The sequence below is a fragment of the Cetorhinus maximus genome, chromosome 1 (assembly GCF_964194155.1).
Source record: "Cetorhinus maximus chromosome 1, sCetMax3.hap1.1, whole genome shotgun sequence".
Classification (NCBI taxonomy): domain Eukaryota; kingdom Metazoa; phylum Chordata; class Chondrichthyes; order Lamniformes; family Cetorhinidae; genus Cetorhinus; species Cetorhinus maximus.
In genome coordinates this window covers 137933731-137950665 of record NC_135879.1, presented here as the reverse complement: position 1 = coordinate 137950665, position 16935 = coordinate 137933731, and the positions used below count along the sequence as shown (strand labels likewise).

At 42.4% G+C, this 16935-nt stretch overlaps 1 protein-coding gene across 2 annotated transcripts in view; it reads left to right on the top strand.

Moving 5' to 3' along the window:
- LOC144688357 (gamma-aminobutyric acid receptor subunit gamma-1-like) overlaps positions 1-16935 on the top strand; it is a 71191-nt gene that overhangs the window by 39131 nt on the left and 15125 nt on the right. The window contains exons 4-5 of one of the 2 annotated variants that reach the window (XM_078554939.1): positions 2944-3096; positions 8364-8566. In XM_078554939.1, coding sequence (XP_078411065.1) covers positions 2944-3096; positions 8364-8566 — 356 coding nt within the window. Of the gene's footprint in view, positions 1-2943; positions 3097-8363; positions 8574-16935 lie in introns of both variants that reach the window. The other variant, XM_078554856.1, reaches the window with a different exon arrangement.

Below are 16935 nucleotides of genomic sequence, written 5' to 3'. Positions count from 1 at the left end.
ATGTTTGAGCTGATGCCATGAGACTTCATGGGATTCAGAGTCAATGTTGAGGACTCCCAGGGAAACTCCCTCCCGACTGTATACCACTGTGCCGCAACCTCTGCTGGGCTTGTCCTGTTGGTGGGACAAGACATACCCAGGGATGGTGATGGTGGTGTCTGGGCATTATCTGTAAGATATGATTCCATGAGGATCACTGTGTCAGGCTGTTGTTTGAATAGTCTGTGAGACAGCTCTCCCAATTTTGGCACTAGCCCCCAGATGTTGGTAAGGTGGACTTTGCAGGGTCGGCGGGGCTGAGATTGTCATTGTCGTTTCCGTTGCCTAGGTCGGTGCTGGGTGGTCCGTCCGATTTCATTCCTCTTTTGAGACTTTGTAGCAGTTTGTCACACGAGTGTCTTGCTGGGCCATTTCAGACGGCATTTAAGAGTCAACAACATTGCATTTGGAGCCGCATGTAGGCCAGACCAGGTAAGGATGGCAGATTTCCTTCCCAAAAGAACATTAGTGAACCAGATGGGTTTTTACAACAATCAACAATGGTTCCATGGTCATCATTAGATTTTTAATTCCAGAGTTTCATTGAATTCAAATTTCACCATCTGCCGTGGTGAGATTTGAACCAGGGTCCCCAGAGCATTACCCTGGGTCTCTAGATTACTAGTTCAGCGACAATACCATTATGCATTGCCACCCCCCGTTAGTGAAAGAAGCCTGGTCAAAGTTTATTTTATTCTGGGAAACAGTAGCGAAGGTAAACAATTGGCCATTTTGGTGACTAAATTGAACATTTAAACTAATATTGTGACCTGAGGAGCAGTGGGGCTAGATCAACTGTGCACTCCTCCCATTCCAACTGTAACAAGAGGGACACTGAGCCATTGGCACATCGGTATCATTGAGTGTGTAGAAGTTGCAGACGGTGTGATCTGTTCTCACTTGGGCAGTGGAGCGGGGTCGTGACCTTCCTGGCATTGTTACGCCATAAGAGGAGGGTGTAAGGCTTCAAGAAACCATTGTGAGTGCAGCTGAGCACAAGTAAGGCAACAGCTGGTAATGTGCTTATAATTCTCAAATACTGGATCATGTGGCGAAGAGGCGAATCATTCCCCACCAGAGGCAGAGCCCCAGACATGAGAGAGGCAGAGGGGAGCGATGAGAGGCAGAAAGGCAAAAGAGGTCTTACCTGGTACACCACCGAAGGCAAAGCTGCTTGGACATGTCAGAAAACCAGTGCTGCAGGAGACTGTGCCTACCCAGGCAGATGGCCACTGAGGTTTGTATCTTCATAGCAGAAGATCTCACAATTTGCAGTGCTGCTGGCCATGCCCTGCCAGTCGCCATCAAAGTCATTGTGACCTTGAATCCATTGCCGCTGGCTCCTTCCAAGGATTTATGGACCTTGGTGGCATCTCTCAAATGGCTGCTCACCACTGTATCTCGCTGATTGCTGATATCCTATTTGTGAGACTTGGCTAGTATATACAATTTTAAACAAATGAGCTCTCCCAGGCACAAAGGGCAATGGGAATTGCCTCTCTCCATCTCTGGATTTCTTCAGGTGCAGGCAACCTCACAGGGAATCATCGATTGCACCCACGAGAGCATCCAATCAGATTCATCAACAAGGAGAACTTCCACTCCCTCTGTGTTCAGATGGTCTGCAACCACAACAAGAGATCCCTACAGGTGTGTGCTCATTTTTCTGGCAGCTGCCATGACTCCTTCATCCTCCAACAGTCCAGGGTGCTACAGCTCTCCATTCTGCCAACTGCCCCAAACATTGCGGAGGCACAATCCTGCTCTTTGTTTTCCCTTCATATCTTTTTTAATGCTACAAGGTGTCATGATCTAATGTACGACCTGAAAGTGTGATGGTAACTGATTCCATAGGAACTTACAAAAGGCATTTGGATGCGTACTTGAAGAGGACTAATTTGCAAGGTAGGAGAATAAACTGCCAGGGTGCCACTGAATAGAACAGCTCTTGCAAAGAGTCAGCACTGGCAAGTTGGGTTGAATGACTTCCTTTTGTGCTGCAAGATTCAATTATTCTGTTCAATTCTATCTTTGTTGCTTAAATATTTGTCTGTAAGGTGCATGTCCATGTAAAATGATTACTTATCAAGTATAACAGTGCTAACCACATCACCATTCATCTCACCATAATTCCTTTTTTCGCTGGTCAAAACAGCTGCAGTCCTTCTTTGGCCAGTAGCTACTTGAGACTCTAAAAGACTGTCCAGTCATCTGGTGGAGTCAGCAGCCAAGATCTCGTGTAAATGCATTTAGCACTCATTTCAGGATATAACTAATACTGATTTTCGTGTTCTGGCTTGCACCCCTAGGTGGGACACAGTACTGACATTTAATGCTCAAAAGCACTCAATTAAGTGCTGCTGATCCTATGCCGAATTCCTCTGAGAACTCAGGATATTGGCATTCTTGGCATTGAGAGTCCCCAGTTTCCTCCCTCTTATGTGACTGCACTTGTAAGGACAGAGGCCTTACCCTTTGAAGGAGGCCTAGTGTAACTGGGCCTTGGCCGAATGACTGGCCGTCGAATGTTACACAAGAATGCACCAGATGGGTCACAGATTTTTGGCCCCATTAATTCCACTGAGACACCAATTATATCTTATCTATTTATTATGATAATTTCATTTCAGCACTATGTTAGAACATCAGTGCACTAGTTAGCTGCCACGGATTTTTAAAAAATCCCTCACCTGCCTGTCCACATAAAAGGTCCCCTAACAACATTGTTACAATCTGAATAATTGTAAATATACCTTATAATGTAATTGAAGAAAGTGTAATCAATTCTATTGAAAATGTGATTAAGAAAATACTTGGAAAATCAATTCCTATTTACTGACTCATCCTTAAAAAAACACTGTTATTTAAGTTAACTAAAATGTTATTTAATTTTTCTCTTTACAGGAGATTATGTCATAATGACAATATTCTTTGATCTAAGCAGAAGAATGGGGTACTTCACTATTCAGACCTACATACCTTGCTCGCTTACAGTGGTCCTGTCTTGGGTGTCATTCTGGATCAATAAAGATGCTGTGCCAGCGAGAACATCATTAGGTACAACTTGATTCCAAACGGATTTTTAGAGTCAAAACATTGAACTATTTATGAAGGAGCTGATGCGTATAAATTGTTTTGTTAAAATGAACATTAATAAGAAATGAATGGAGTTTAAGAGACAAAGGGAAAGACATTAAACTCATTAATGCCTGTGTCTTGGATGCTGTGAGTGCCCTTAGAGCTCCAAAACGACATTTGTGAGACACCATGTTTGTGTAGGCGTTAGCGCATGTTCAGTGAACAACTGCTGGAAGTGTAGAGTTGGCGGTTCAAGAAGCCAGCTAACGTATAACAGCTCCATGGCTGTCCGATCCCACCTTGTGATTTTTGATTGTGTCTGGAGAGCCTCCTTCTTCCCTGCAGATACAGAACACCTCTCCTCCTTCCCATCTCCTCCATCAAAACCTCTAGTACAGCATTCAGAAATTGCGGAGCCCTCTCTCTCCCCTGTTGTGCTATTTCTCACTCTTTCCCAGGTTAGATTCTCTACAATGACTCCTGGCACCTGCTTCAGACATGATACATCTCCTACCTCCGCCACTATCCCGCCACCAAATTTAAACAGTACAGGCCAGCTCTAAGTGGTGAGTTCTACTCACTATCTTGGGCCCTGCTAATGCATCCAGCCATTGAGCAGCACAATTAGTGTTAGTTGCACACACAAATCATTCAAATGAATGGGTAGCAGGAAGCTTGTCTGCATTCAGTCAATGTGTCCAGGTCATCACTCATTGAGATCCCTCCATCTGTTTTCAAGGCTATCCAATTTAGCCTTCAGGGTCTTTTTATTCCATCCAAGTAAAGCTGATAGAACTCTATTGTATGGTAGTAAAGTAGGGCATAGGTTATTTGGGAAGTCATCTTGTACACAACCAGATGCTGAAATGGAGAAAACTGTTCTGTCGCTCATTTCTGCTCACCTAAGGTGTAGCTGTAATTTTTAAAAGCAATGATTAGTTAGCTGTTGAATATCCAGTGTGAGAAGGATAATATAACTTATAAGTGCATGTGCAAGATATGCATATCCCTATTATCAATTGTATCAATTTAATATTCAACAATTTTTTTGTAGCATTATCTTCACACACACTTTTCCTTTTTGGGGAACAGATGGAAGGATTCCTAGGCTGATTGAAACATGTTTACAAACACTCCTTCTATGGTCAACAAGTTCTGGCATAGGACCTAAACTCAGAGCTTCTGGTTCAGAGGCAGTGACATTACCACTGCACCATAAGGCCTCCCTAATTTGCCATTGAGAATTTGTTTCTGCAACAGGACATAATAACATAAGTTATTTTTCTTAATCTGGACTTTAAGGGGAAAACACTTTTAGAAGATACTTATTTATACTGCTTATCATGGTGATTATAAGATAGTTTCAGCTCTCCAGTATTTCAGGAATTAGTGCATGACTGTAGCTGCCCCATCATCAATTCAGAATTTAAGGCTAGATATAAAACAATTTAAGGAGGCAGTCTCTAAGCTTTACACAAATTGACTCAAACCTGAACAAAAGTAACATTTTAAAATTTAAACATCAGGGGTTACAGGTTTACAAAAATGCTAAATGCATGCATGTATGCTGTCTGCTGGGTAACTGGGCGCTTTCCTCTCAACATGGCTGCTTGGAGGTATTTGGCTGCCATCTTGAAAATTTCCTTTTGCTTGGGCAAAAGCTATAAATAAAAGCAAGTACAACCCCAAATAGGACATGCAATTGTTTCACGCAGGCCCTCTGAGTTCCCAAAGCCCAGGATCAGGAGCTCAAGGAAGACTTCCACTGACAGCAGGCGTATACGTCAATACTTTTACTTCCACTTGCTGCTCCTGACTTGTGCTCAATCTCATAATTTATTTTGATTAGAGCTGCAATAAAAATCAAAGCTCTGCTGAATAAAATAGAGGAAAATCAATTTCAATTGAGTTTCCTTGGCAGTAGCAGTGTTTTAATCAGCGTTTTTGCTTTCATGTAGTAAATATTTCTTAAATAATAATTGAATGCTTGAAAGTTTTTAGAAGTCCAAGTGAAACTTAGTACCTCAAATAACTGATAACACCCAACTTTACCTCTCCACCAGCTCTCTTGAACTTTCTACACCTTCTGTGCTGTCCGACTGCTCGCCTGGCATACAGTCTTGAATGAGCCACAATTTCTTCCTGTTAAGCTTTCGATAGACAAAAAACATTGTCTTCAGTCTCCCCCAGGAATTTTATTCCTGTCTCCAAACAGAAACAGATTATTTGCCATCCTGACCTCCTAATTGACCCTAAGATGAGCTCCTGATTCTCTCCTTCTCAAAACCTGTCTACTTGCACCTCCATAACATCACCCACTTCTGATGAAAGCAAAATACCACAGATGCTGGAAATCTGAAATAAAAACAAAAAATGCTGGAAAAACTCAGCAGGTCTAGCAGCATCTATGGAGAGGGAAACAGAATTAGTGTTTTGAGTCTGCATGGCTCTTTTTCAGAGCTAAAGAGTAGACATGTGATAGATTTTATACTGTTTAAGAGTGGGTGAAGCAAGATAGGTCAGAGAGAGGTGCGAGTTAAGGAGAGATTGACAAAGATGTCATGGACACAAAACAAAGAGAATGTTAATGGTAGTGGGAAAGACGAAACAAGGTGCAGATAGTGGCAAAAAGGTAAGATAGCAGAATGTGTTAATAGCAGAATAAGGGTCAGTGCTCTGAAATCACAACATATAACCCAGTGACAGATGGTCCTATGCTGTGGCCAAGATTGGGGGTCAGGGATGTTGGGGGAAAAGGATTTTTAAAAATTAAATAAATAAATAATTAAAATTAAAATGAAACAAAAAAAAAACAATTGGATTAAAAAGGGGTGAAGCTGGAGGAGAGAGTTCATGGTCTGAAGTTGTTGAACTCAATGTTAAGTCTGGAAGGCTGTAAAGCGCCTAATCGGAAGATGAGCTGCTGTTCCTCCAGTTTGCGTTGGGCTTCACTGGAACATTGCAGCAAGCCAAGGACAGACATGTGGGCAAAATGGCAAGCAACAGGGACGTCTGGGCCATTCTTGCGGACTGAGTGAAGGTGTTTCACAAAGCAGCCAACCACTTTTTGTTTAGTCTCTCCAATTTAGAGGAGACTGCATTGGGAGCAGCGAATGCACTAGACCAAATTGAAGGAGGTGCAAGTAAAGCACTGCTTCACCTGAAAGGAGTGTTTGGGCCCTTGGATGGTGAGAAGGGAGGAGGTGAAGGGGCAGGTGTTGCACCTTCTGCGATTGCATGGGAAGATAGTGTCAAGAGCGGATGAGGAGTTGGGGGTTGATGGAGGAGTGGACCCGGGTGTCATGGGCGGAATGGCCCCGACGGAATGCTGACAAGGGAGTGGTGAGGGGAAGATGTGTTTGGTGGTGGCATCATGCTGGAGTTGGTGGAAATGTCAGAGGATGATCCTTTGAATGCAGAGGCTGTGGGGTGAATAGTGAGGACAAGGAAGCCCTTATCATGGTTCTGGGAGGGAGGGGAAGGTGTGAGGGCAGAGGTGCAGGAAATGGGTCGGAAATAGTTGAGAGCTTTGTCAAACACAATGTGGAGGGGGAGAACCTCGATTAAGGGAAAAGGAAGACATGTCAGAAGTGCCACTTTGGGCCCACTTCTGTTCTTACTTCAGTCCACCTGGAGCTAAAACCTTCATTGATACCTTTGTCATCTCTATGCTCAACTACTTCAAAGATTTTCTGACCTCCATCCATTCTCCACACACTAGAGACCTCATGTCACCCAAAACCCTCCTTCCCATATTCCTATTGCGTATGAAGTCCTGCTTGCCCTTCACCCCATTCCTTGCTGGCCTTCGTTAGCTTATGGGCCTCGATAATTAATCTTAAAATTCTTATCCTTATGTTTAATTCTCTCAATGACCTTACTTTCCCTTTGGGTGGCACCTGACAAACAGTTTTTCTTCTGTTTCTGTTATGTTGTGCATTCTCCCTTTCATCAACTCACCATTGGTAACTGAGTCTTGAGCCATTTGGGCCCCAATGCTCAGGAATTCTACCCCTAAATCTTTCTGTATCCCTCTCCTCCTATAAGACCTTTCTTAAAACCCATCTCTATGACCATGATTTTGAGCCCACCTCTTATAGTTCTTTGGTTCAATGTATATTGCTTAGTTATGCCTTTGTGAAGCAGTTTGGGATGTTTTTCAATGTTAAAGGTGCTATATAAATGCAAATTGATGTTACAGTTTAGTTGCTATACTAAATTGTTTTAAACTACCTAATATTTTCAGTAAAGCACTGGGCCGTACAGCTGCTAGAACAAGATTTCTGCCTGACATAAAGCTGTGCCTTGACCTTGGTGCCTATCTTTTAGGTAGGCACCCAACCTCCATTGGGAAGTGCCGCTGGATTGGTAGTGGAGGATTGTTGGAGCAGACTTAGAGATCTAGCAGAGTGCAGGGCTGCCAGTAGTCTCCAAACTGCTGGAAAAGTAGACATTTTTTCTTAAACTGTCTCCCCTACTTGCTCCAGCTTGTGTATTATATCTCTGCATGGTTGAATGAAGAGGTTTTGCCGCTACAAGTTTCACAAGCAGAAATGGATGAACTATGTCCTGAACTACATTCATCTTCTTATAATATATCCACCTATATTTGGTGTTCCTTATGCAAATATGCCCAGGCAGCAAAAAAATAAGGGGTTAGAAAATAAGGTAGGTGCATGGCAAAGCACATCCTTGAGGTATTGTTTACTGCAGGCCCACCAAAATAAAAACAAAGTGAGTGGGCAGGAAATCTGCCCTTGTCTTTATTTTAAACACAGCAGCATCAGCCTGATGTCTAAACTATAATCAGGAATGATTTTAACATTGGTTAAACACTTTTACAAATTTTATCTTAAGCTAAGAAATTTGAGTATAGAGTCCATGACATTCTGACCACATGATCTTAAGTTTGAACATTGGCAATGCCTGATGCTTCAGTTTAGTATCTTGATGAGCTGAATTTTGTCACTTCTTTGGCAACCTTTTCAATGGAATATATTGGAGGAGTGCACAATGTCAATGATAGCAGCCATGGAGAAGTTCAGATCCTTGGCTTTCCCTTTGTTAACTGGAGGAAGGTATGCGTTAACAAATAACCAGCAACAATGATCTTTGAGACAACCAAGAAAGGACCATTAAAGACATTTGATGGACTTTGTTTTCTGTACATCACTAATACATTTTGCAAAGTGAAGGCAAGGTCTCATATACTCCATGGAATTTATAATAATTTCCATGTTCACCAGGTATTACAACAGTTCTAACTATGACGACACTAAGTACAATTTCCAGGAAATCGCTACCAAAGGTGTCCTACATAACTGCCATGGATCTCTTTGTGTCTGTTTGTTTCCTTTTTGTATTCGCTGCCCTCATGGAGTACGGGACCCTGCATTATTTTGTCAGCAACAGAAATAACAGCAAAAAAAAGAAGCAGAAATCCAAACCAGCTGTAAGTTTATATTTTGGAAAAAAACTTATTATTATTGATTTTCAGTAAAATATCAGATTTTCTTTTTAAAAAATGCAAGTTGAATTGTAGAATGTGATACTTGGGCCTAGAAATTACACTGTGAAAATACTAGCATACAAAGACCTGATGTTTGTCCAAAGCCCCTTTGCCTCCTATTTTATTGGAGATTTCCAATCAAGCCATTAAACCAAGGACCTCATTACTTTTTCAGGTGGATGCAAAAGATCCCATGGCATTATCCAAAGAACACCCTGGAGTTCTGCTGTCCTGGATAACAACTATCCCTCAAATAAACCCTTCCAAGCAAATTATCTAGTCAATTAATCTAATTACTCTTTGTCAGACCTTGCTGTCAGTAAATTTGTCTGCCGTCTTTCCCTACCTTGCAACAGTGATTGTGTTTCATAAGTTAGCTGGGATACTTTGATAAATACAAGTTCCTTCTTTCTAAATGAAATACTTGAAGTGGGTTAGTGTCTGTTGAAGTAGCTGACAAAGATTTTGGGTGGTAATCATTACACAGTAATTTCAAGACTTTGATGTTATCAGCAAAAAAACATTTTGTGTTGGAATATAATCACAAAGTATATTTTCATTATTGAAAGAGAATTTTGTGATAACGCGGTTGAGTTGTCCACCTTGTTCACCCATTGGTGTTACTGGAGGAATATTTGTTATCCAGTACACGGGAACTCCCAGTTGTTCTTTGGTTAATGCCATGGTATCTTTTGCATGCGCCTGGAAAAGCCAGGTCAAGTCTTTGGTTTAATGGCTTGGTTGCAACCCTCAAATAAGATATGAGGCAAAGGGATTTTGTACAATACGAACAATCTATTGCATTATACCTGTCAGCTTTATCATTGAGATTTTGTATACATTATTATGGTCAGATATAGGGTGATGTGCCACTTGATGAGTTTTGTTTCATGCTGTTGTTAAATTAAAAATTGAGAGCAGAGAGTGGATAATAGAATAATTAAAAGTTAATTAATATATAATCATAATAATAGAATTAATAATAAGAATGAAAAAATGAATAGTATTAGCAAGTAAAATCAATGAAAATTCAAAAGCTGCTTTGTAAATTGTTATGGCCCAGTGAAGAGTGGTTAAATTGACTTCCCATATCATACCACTCAAAGTCTGACCCTAATGGTTTTCTTGTGAATTTAGAAGGATTGCTCACTGTCTGTGCTTAAATATTTTCATGTTGACTGAAAAGAAACTAGTCTGGCAGGCATTCTTGGGTTTAAAGCAAAAAGGGGTTAGTTTTTATTGAGTGAAAAACACACCCAGGTGAAGATGTAAAACATTTAAAAAGATAAACCAGTTTCCCCTTCGCAACACACACACGTATGCAAAGTTTACAAGTTACGCTGTAGGTAGTTACTTTCTTGGCCAAATTAAAGTTCAATGTTGAAAGGTTAAAAAAATTCGACTTCACTGTTTATGAGTCCTTGGCTGCAGCAGAAATTTTTCATGGTGATCTTGAAGTTCCAGAAGTGGAGTTGAAGCCCATATAAAAATGCAAATTGCTGGAGAGAATTTATTTTTAAAACATAACCTATCTTTTCCAAAATGTCAATGTTTTTTGTACCCGAGGTTCCTTTCAATGAAAATTAGCTATCTCTGTGCTGGATTTTTAACTTTAATATAGAGATAGGGCCTTAACTTGGGAGAGGAGAGAAGGGAGCTCATCACTGCTTCATTGGCAGCCTTTCCAGACTACTGTTTTTGCAGCTTGCGGCTGTATTAAACAGATTTCAAAAAAATGGTTACCTCAGTCACATGACCCCTCTCTCCCCATAATAATTTCAGAAGGTAATTGTCTAGCTGATATCTGAACCAACTGTGGCTTTTGTTTCCTGACCAGGATGATCAGATACTGTAATGTCCCAACCATTAACTTCTGAAAATCCATTATCTATCTTGATGAGAGAGGAAAAACAACATTCCATGAGCTATTCTCCCAGTAGACTCTCCACTTGAGAGGTAGCCTTTTAGATGAGCAAATGTGAGGACCATTACCATTTACAGTAAATCCTTTTGAAGTAGTTCTTGACATCAGATGTGAAATTCCAGAGAAGGTTGTTATAGCATATCTGAACTGAAAATCACATTAGAACTTTCCAGAAGCTGGCCAACTTACAATACCAGATGTCAGGTGACTTGTGACAGCCATTTCAAGTCAGTTTCTTTTCTTGCTTTTAAAAAGTCTGTTAAGAAACTGAAACTTACCAGTGAGGTCGAGAACTCCAATTCCCGATGAGCCCCAGGCCCTGTGCGCCTGTTCATTAAGGAAAAAAGAACGGTGTGAAAACCATAGTCAAGTGTCCCAGAGAGAGGTACCAGGGACAGGGACAAGGAGTGGTTCCAAGAAGTATCCAGAGGCAGGGACAAGAGACAGGGGACAGGAACAGCTCCCAGTTGAATTAAGAAAAGGAGAAACAGTCTCCAATTATAGAGCGAGCTGCTGGGAGACTTTAAGTGGAGTGAGCTCAGGAGAAGCCCTGAAAGTCAAAGAGGGCAAGAGGAGCTCTGAAGATCCACAAAGGCAGCCAAAGGTTGGTGACTCCTTGCTGTGGGCCATTGGGGCAAAGTTACCTCTTTTGGAGCAGTAGTGTTCTGCTCAGCATGGCAGAGGATCTGGACTTGTACTTGTAAGTTGATGCTTGAGCGTACTCAGAAATCTAGGGGAGTGTAATCTCGAAAGGTGAGATTGAAACCCTGCAAGATGGGTCAAAATTGAAGCCATCCGAGTGGAGCAACCTTTAGAGAGAATTCCAAGGTGAGATCTTCAAAAGTAAAGATTGGAAATCCTCGCGAGAGAGATGGAGTGTCAGTGAGATTGGTTGCCTGACAGTGTGACTAACATCTGGGTGAGTTGCTGAGAAATCCATGGAATCGGGTATGGTCGCATTTGGCATTTATTCTATATTGTGGTGTATTTGACCACAGTTGGCCTGTTAATTCACATGTACCTCATACATGTGAAGTATGTTAGAGTATAAGACAGATATTGTAAATTGTTTTGTCTTTCTTAACTTGTATAGTAAAGTTTATTTCTGTTTGATCCAAACCTATGGAATCTTGTGGCTTTATTCACTTAGTAAGTGTTTTGAATCTCAAACTTTGTCTACTTAAAAACAAAATTACTAGTCTTGAATTGGGTCTCACCAACAACTTGGGGTCCATCCAAGGATTGTAACAAGTCCTTTTTAAACTGTTCAATATATGTTTGGTCAGCCGGTGAAATTACAGATTGATATCACTCATCCACATATCACATCATCGTGCCGAATACATAAAGAGCAAAAGGTTAACTAAGGAAAGAGGAGGGCTAAAGGCAACCAAACATGATTTTCTGTGTGGAAGCAGAAGACCTGCACTTTGTTCTATATAATACTCTTCATCTGTCTTCACAAAAGACAGGGGACAATGCAGATATTGTAGTTAAGGTTGAGTGTGAAATATTGGGTGAAATAAACATAGTGGGAAATATTAAGGGGTTTAGTATCTTTGAAAGCAGATAAATTGGCAGGTTTTGCCTAGATAAAATAAAGCTAGAATTTATCACTCGTTGGGCGGGCACGCGCTCGACTTGAACAAGTGTAAAATGATGCGCGATGACGTTAGGTGAGCGTCCCAACGTCATCGTGCACTCGCATGATATTTCAGTCGGCGGGTGGCACAGCAGTCAGCAGCGCGATTGGCGGGCAGGTGAAAAAGCTAAGCGGCCTTTGCATTTTTTGCGAAACCTCATCCACGGGCAGGATGAGGTTTTGATCCCTCATTAAAAAAACATTTCATACTAATTTCTAACATGTCTCTGCTCATGTAACAGAGTCACAGGAGGGGACATGTTTTTTAACATCTTAAAATTCATTATTTTTTTTTTACATATCTTTATCTCCCTGAGGCAGCTCTGTGCCTCAGGGATCTCTTCCTGCACACACAATCGCGAAGTGCCCTGCTCGCCTCCATTCCCCCCGCCACACACAGGCAGCGCTGCAGCATGCGTTTCACACTGGGCGGGCCTTAATTGGCCCGCTAGTGTTAAATTGCGGTCAGGCTTCGATCACGGGTGGCGATTGGCTTCCCGACCACTCTCGCCCGCCCCAGCCAAGCCCGCTTGGCGAGGGCAAAATCCCAACCTATATCCCAGGCCAGTAAAGAAATGAGGGAGAAATAGCAGAGGCTCTGACCATCATTTTCCAAACATCTCTGATGATAGACATAGTGCCAAAGCATTGCTAATGTTGTACTGTTGTTTGAAAGAAGAGGAAGGGATAGACTGAAGAATTACAGGAAAGCCAGACTCACTTTTACAGTGGGCAAATAATTGGAAAAGCTTCCGAGGGACAGGATAAATGATTATTTAGAAAGGTACAGATTAGTCAAGGACAATCAGTATGGATTTGTTCAGGGAAGGTTGTGCCTTAATAATTTGATTGTATTTTTAAGGGGGTGATAAGATCAAAGAGCTTGGTGCATTTGCTGTAGTCCACATGGATTTTAGGAAGGTTTTGACAGATTCCACATGGCAGAACGGTGAGAAAAGTAAAAGCCCATGGGATCCAAGGGAAAGTGGAAAGTCAGATCCAAATTTGGCTGTGTGAGAGATGTGCTAGATAAAATTCAACCCCAGATGTATCTCTTGTTAGCATATCAGTGCAAAAGACAAGGCTGAAGCATTTGCAACCATCTTCAGCTAGAAGTGCTGTGTGGACAATCCACCTCAGCCGTCCCCTGAGGTCCCCAGCATATGGAATCTTTTCATTTATTAGCCAAGGCATAGAATATAAGAGCAGGGAGATTATTCTGGAGCTGTATAAGACATTAGTAAGGCCACAACTTGAGTACTGTGTTCAGTTTTGGTCACCTCATTACAGAAAGAATGTAATTGCATTCGAGGGGGTACAGGGGAGATTTACAAGGATGTTTCCAGGACTGGAAAATTGCAGCTATGAGGAAAGATTGGATAGGCTGGGGTTGTTCTCCTTGGAACAGAGGGACTGAGGGGAGATTTGATTGAGATGTAAAAAATTGTGAGAGGCCTGGACATAATGGATGGGAAGGACCTATTTACTTAAGCAGAGAGGTCAGTGACTAGGGGCATAGATTTAAAGTGATTGATAGAAAGATTAGAGGGGAGATGAGGAAAACTTCTTTCACCTAGAGAGTTGTGGGGGGCTGAAACCCACTGCCTGAAAGGGTAGTAGAGGCAGAAACCTTCAACTCATTTGAAAGATGTCTAGACTGTGAACCAAATGCTGGAAAGTGGGACTAGGCTGAGTAGTTCATTTTTCAGCCAGCACAGACATAGTGGGCCAAGTGGCCTCTTTTTGTGCTGTAAACTTTCTATGACTCTATGATTACAAATGCCAGTCTTCAGCCAATTTAATTGACTCCAAGTGATATCAAGAAACGTCTGAAATCACTGGATACTGCAAAGACTATGGGTCCTAACAATATTCTGGCGATAGTACTGAAGACGTTTGCTCCAGAACAAGACCCACCCCAGCGAAGCTGCTGCAGTACAGCTACTACACTGGTATCTACCCACCAGTGTGGGAGATCACCCAAGTGTGTCCAAGCCACAAAAAGCAGGACAAATCCAACCCAGCCAATTACCACCCCATAGGTCCACTGTCAATCATCAGCGAAGTGTGGAAGGTGTCGACAGTGCTATCAAGTGGCACTTACTCAGCAATAACCTGCTCACTGACACTCAGTTTGAGTTCCACCAGGGCCACTCAACTCCTAACCTCATTACAGCCTTGGTCCAAACATGGACAAAAGAGCTGAACTCAAAAGGTGAGGTGAGAGTAACTGGCCTTGACATCAAGGCAGCATTTGACTGTGTGGCATCAAGGAGCCCTGGCAAAACTGGAGTCAGTGGGAACCAGGGGAAAATTCTTCATTGGTTGGAGTCATACCCAGCACAAAGGAAGATAGTTGTTGTTGTTGGAGATCAATCATATCAGTCCCGGGACATCGCTGCAGGAATTCCTCAGGCTAGCATCCTAGCCCAACCAACTTCAGCTGCTTCATCAGTGACCTTCCCTCCATCATAAGGTCAGAAGTGGGGACGTTTGCTGATGATTGCACAATGTCCAGCACCATTTGCAACTCCTCAGGTACTGAAGCAGTCCATGTCCATATGCAGCAAGACAATATCCAGGCTTGGGCTACATGTCGCAAGTAACATTTGTGCCAATCAAGGGCCAGGCAATCAGCATCTCCAACAAGAGAGAATTAACCATCTTCCCTTGACATTTAATGGCATTACCATCACTGTATCCCCCACTATCAACATCCTGGGGGTTACCATTGACCAGAAACTGAAGTGGAATAGCCATACAAATGCTATGGCTACAAGAGCTGGTCAGAGACTGGGAATTCTGAGGTGAATAACTCACCTCATGACTCCCCAAAGCTTGTCCACATTCTACAAGGCACAAGTCAGGAGTGTGATGGAATACTCTCCAGTTGCCTGGATGAATGCAGCTCCAACAACTCAAGAAGCTCAACACCATCCAGGCCAAAGCAGCCCGCTTGATTGGCACCCCAACTACCACGTTAAAAATTCACTCCCTCCACTATTGACATACAGTGGCAGCAGTGTGTACCATCTACAAGATGTGCTGCAGGAACTCACCAAGGGTCCTTTGACAGAACCTTGCAAACCCACGACCCCTACCACCTAGAAGGACAAGGGCAGCAGGTGCATGGGAACACCACCACCTGCAAGTCCTCCTCCAAGCTACACACCATCCTAACTTGGAACTATATCATCACTGGGTCAAAATCCTGGAACTGCCTTCTTAACAGCATCGTGAGTATGCCTAAACCATATGGACTACAGCAGTTCGGGAAGGCAGCTCACCACCATCCTTTCCAGGGCAATTAGAGATGGGTACTAAATGCTGGCCCAGCCAGTGATGCCCACATCCTGTGAACGGATAAATAAAAGTACCAGGATATAAAGGGTAATGGTCAATGGTGTCAGCGTGACTGGAAGGCTATTTCCAGTGGGGATATGCAGCGCACCGTGTTAGGGCCCTTGCTTTTCATGGTGTATATCAATGATTTAGACTTATATGTAGATAGTATGATTAAGGGGTTTGCAGATTTTAAATTAATTAGTGTATGGTTGATAGTGAGGAAGAAATCTGTAGAATTTAGGAAGATATCAATGCTCTAGTCAGATGAGTAGAAAAATGGCAAATGGAATTTAAATGGAAAATGGAGATGTGTGAGGTAGTGCATTTGGAGAGAGCAAACAGGCAAGGGAATTCACAATAAATGGTAGGAGCCTGAGAAGTGTAAGGGAACAGAGGGAGATTGAAATGTGTGTCCACAGATTGCTGAAGATGGCTAGACAAGTAGATAAGGTGACCAAGGGGGCAAATGGGATATTTTCCTTTATCAGTCAATGAGTTTAGACCGGATAGCTCTTTAGCCTGGAATTTCACTCCCAGGTTGGGTGCGCAGATTGAGGACATTTCCCGGCTTCATGAATCCAACCCGGGAAAAAGTGATCCTGAAGTTTGGATTTGCAGTCTGGGGAGGATGTGAGGAGTGGGCTGGATTAGAAGTTGGTCCTGCTGCCTGTGGAAATTGTCAGGCATGGAGGTGGGCTAAGCGGAAGGCCTGCCTCCGTGCACCATCACTTATGCACATGCGAACATACGAACAAGGAGCAGGAGGAGGCCATTCAGCCCCTCAAGCCTACTCCACTATTTAATAAGATCATGGTTGATCTGATAGTAACCTCAAATCTGCACCCTGCCTACTCCCAATAACTTATCAGCCCCTTGCTTACCAAGAATCTATCCATCTCTGCCTTAGAAATATCCAAAGACTCTGCTTCCACCAACTTTTCAGGAAGAGAGTTCCAAAGACTGACCACCATCTGAGAGAAAAACTTTTGCCTCATCTCCATTTTAAATGGGCAACCCCTTATTTTTAAACAGTGACCCCTAGTTCTAGATTCTCCCACAAGAGAAAACATCCTTTCTACATCCACCCTGCCAAGACCTCTCAGGATCTTACATGTTTCAACAAAGTCACCTCTTACTCTTCTAAACTCCAGTGGATACAAGCCTAGCCTATCCAACATTTCCTCATAAGACAACTGGCCCATTCCAGGTATTAGTCTGGTAAACCTTCTCTGAACTGCTTCCAACGCATTTATGTCCTGTCTTAAATAAGGTGACCAACACTTCAGTTGTGATCTCACTAGTGTTCTGTATAACTGAAATATAATCTCCCTACTTGTGTATTCAATTCCGCTTGCAATAAATGATACCATTCCATTAGCTGTACTAATTACTTGCTGT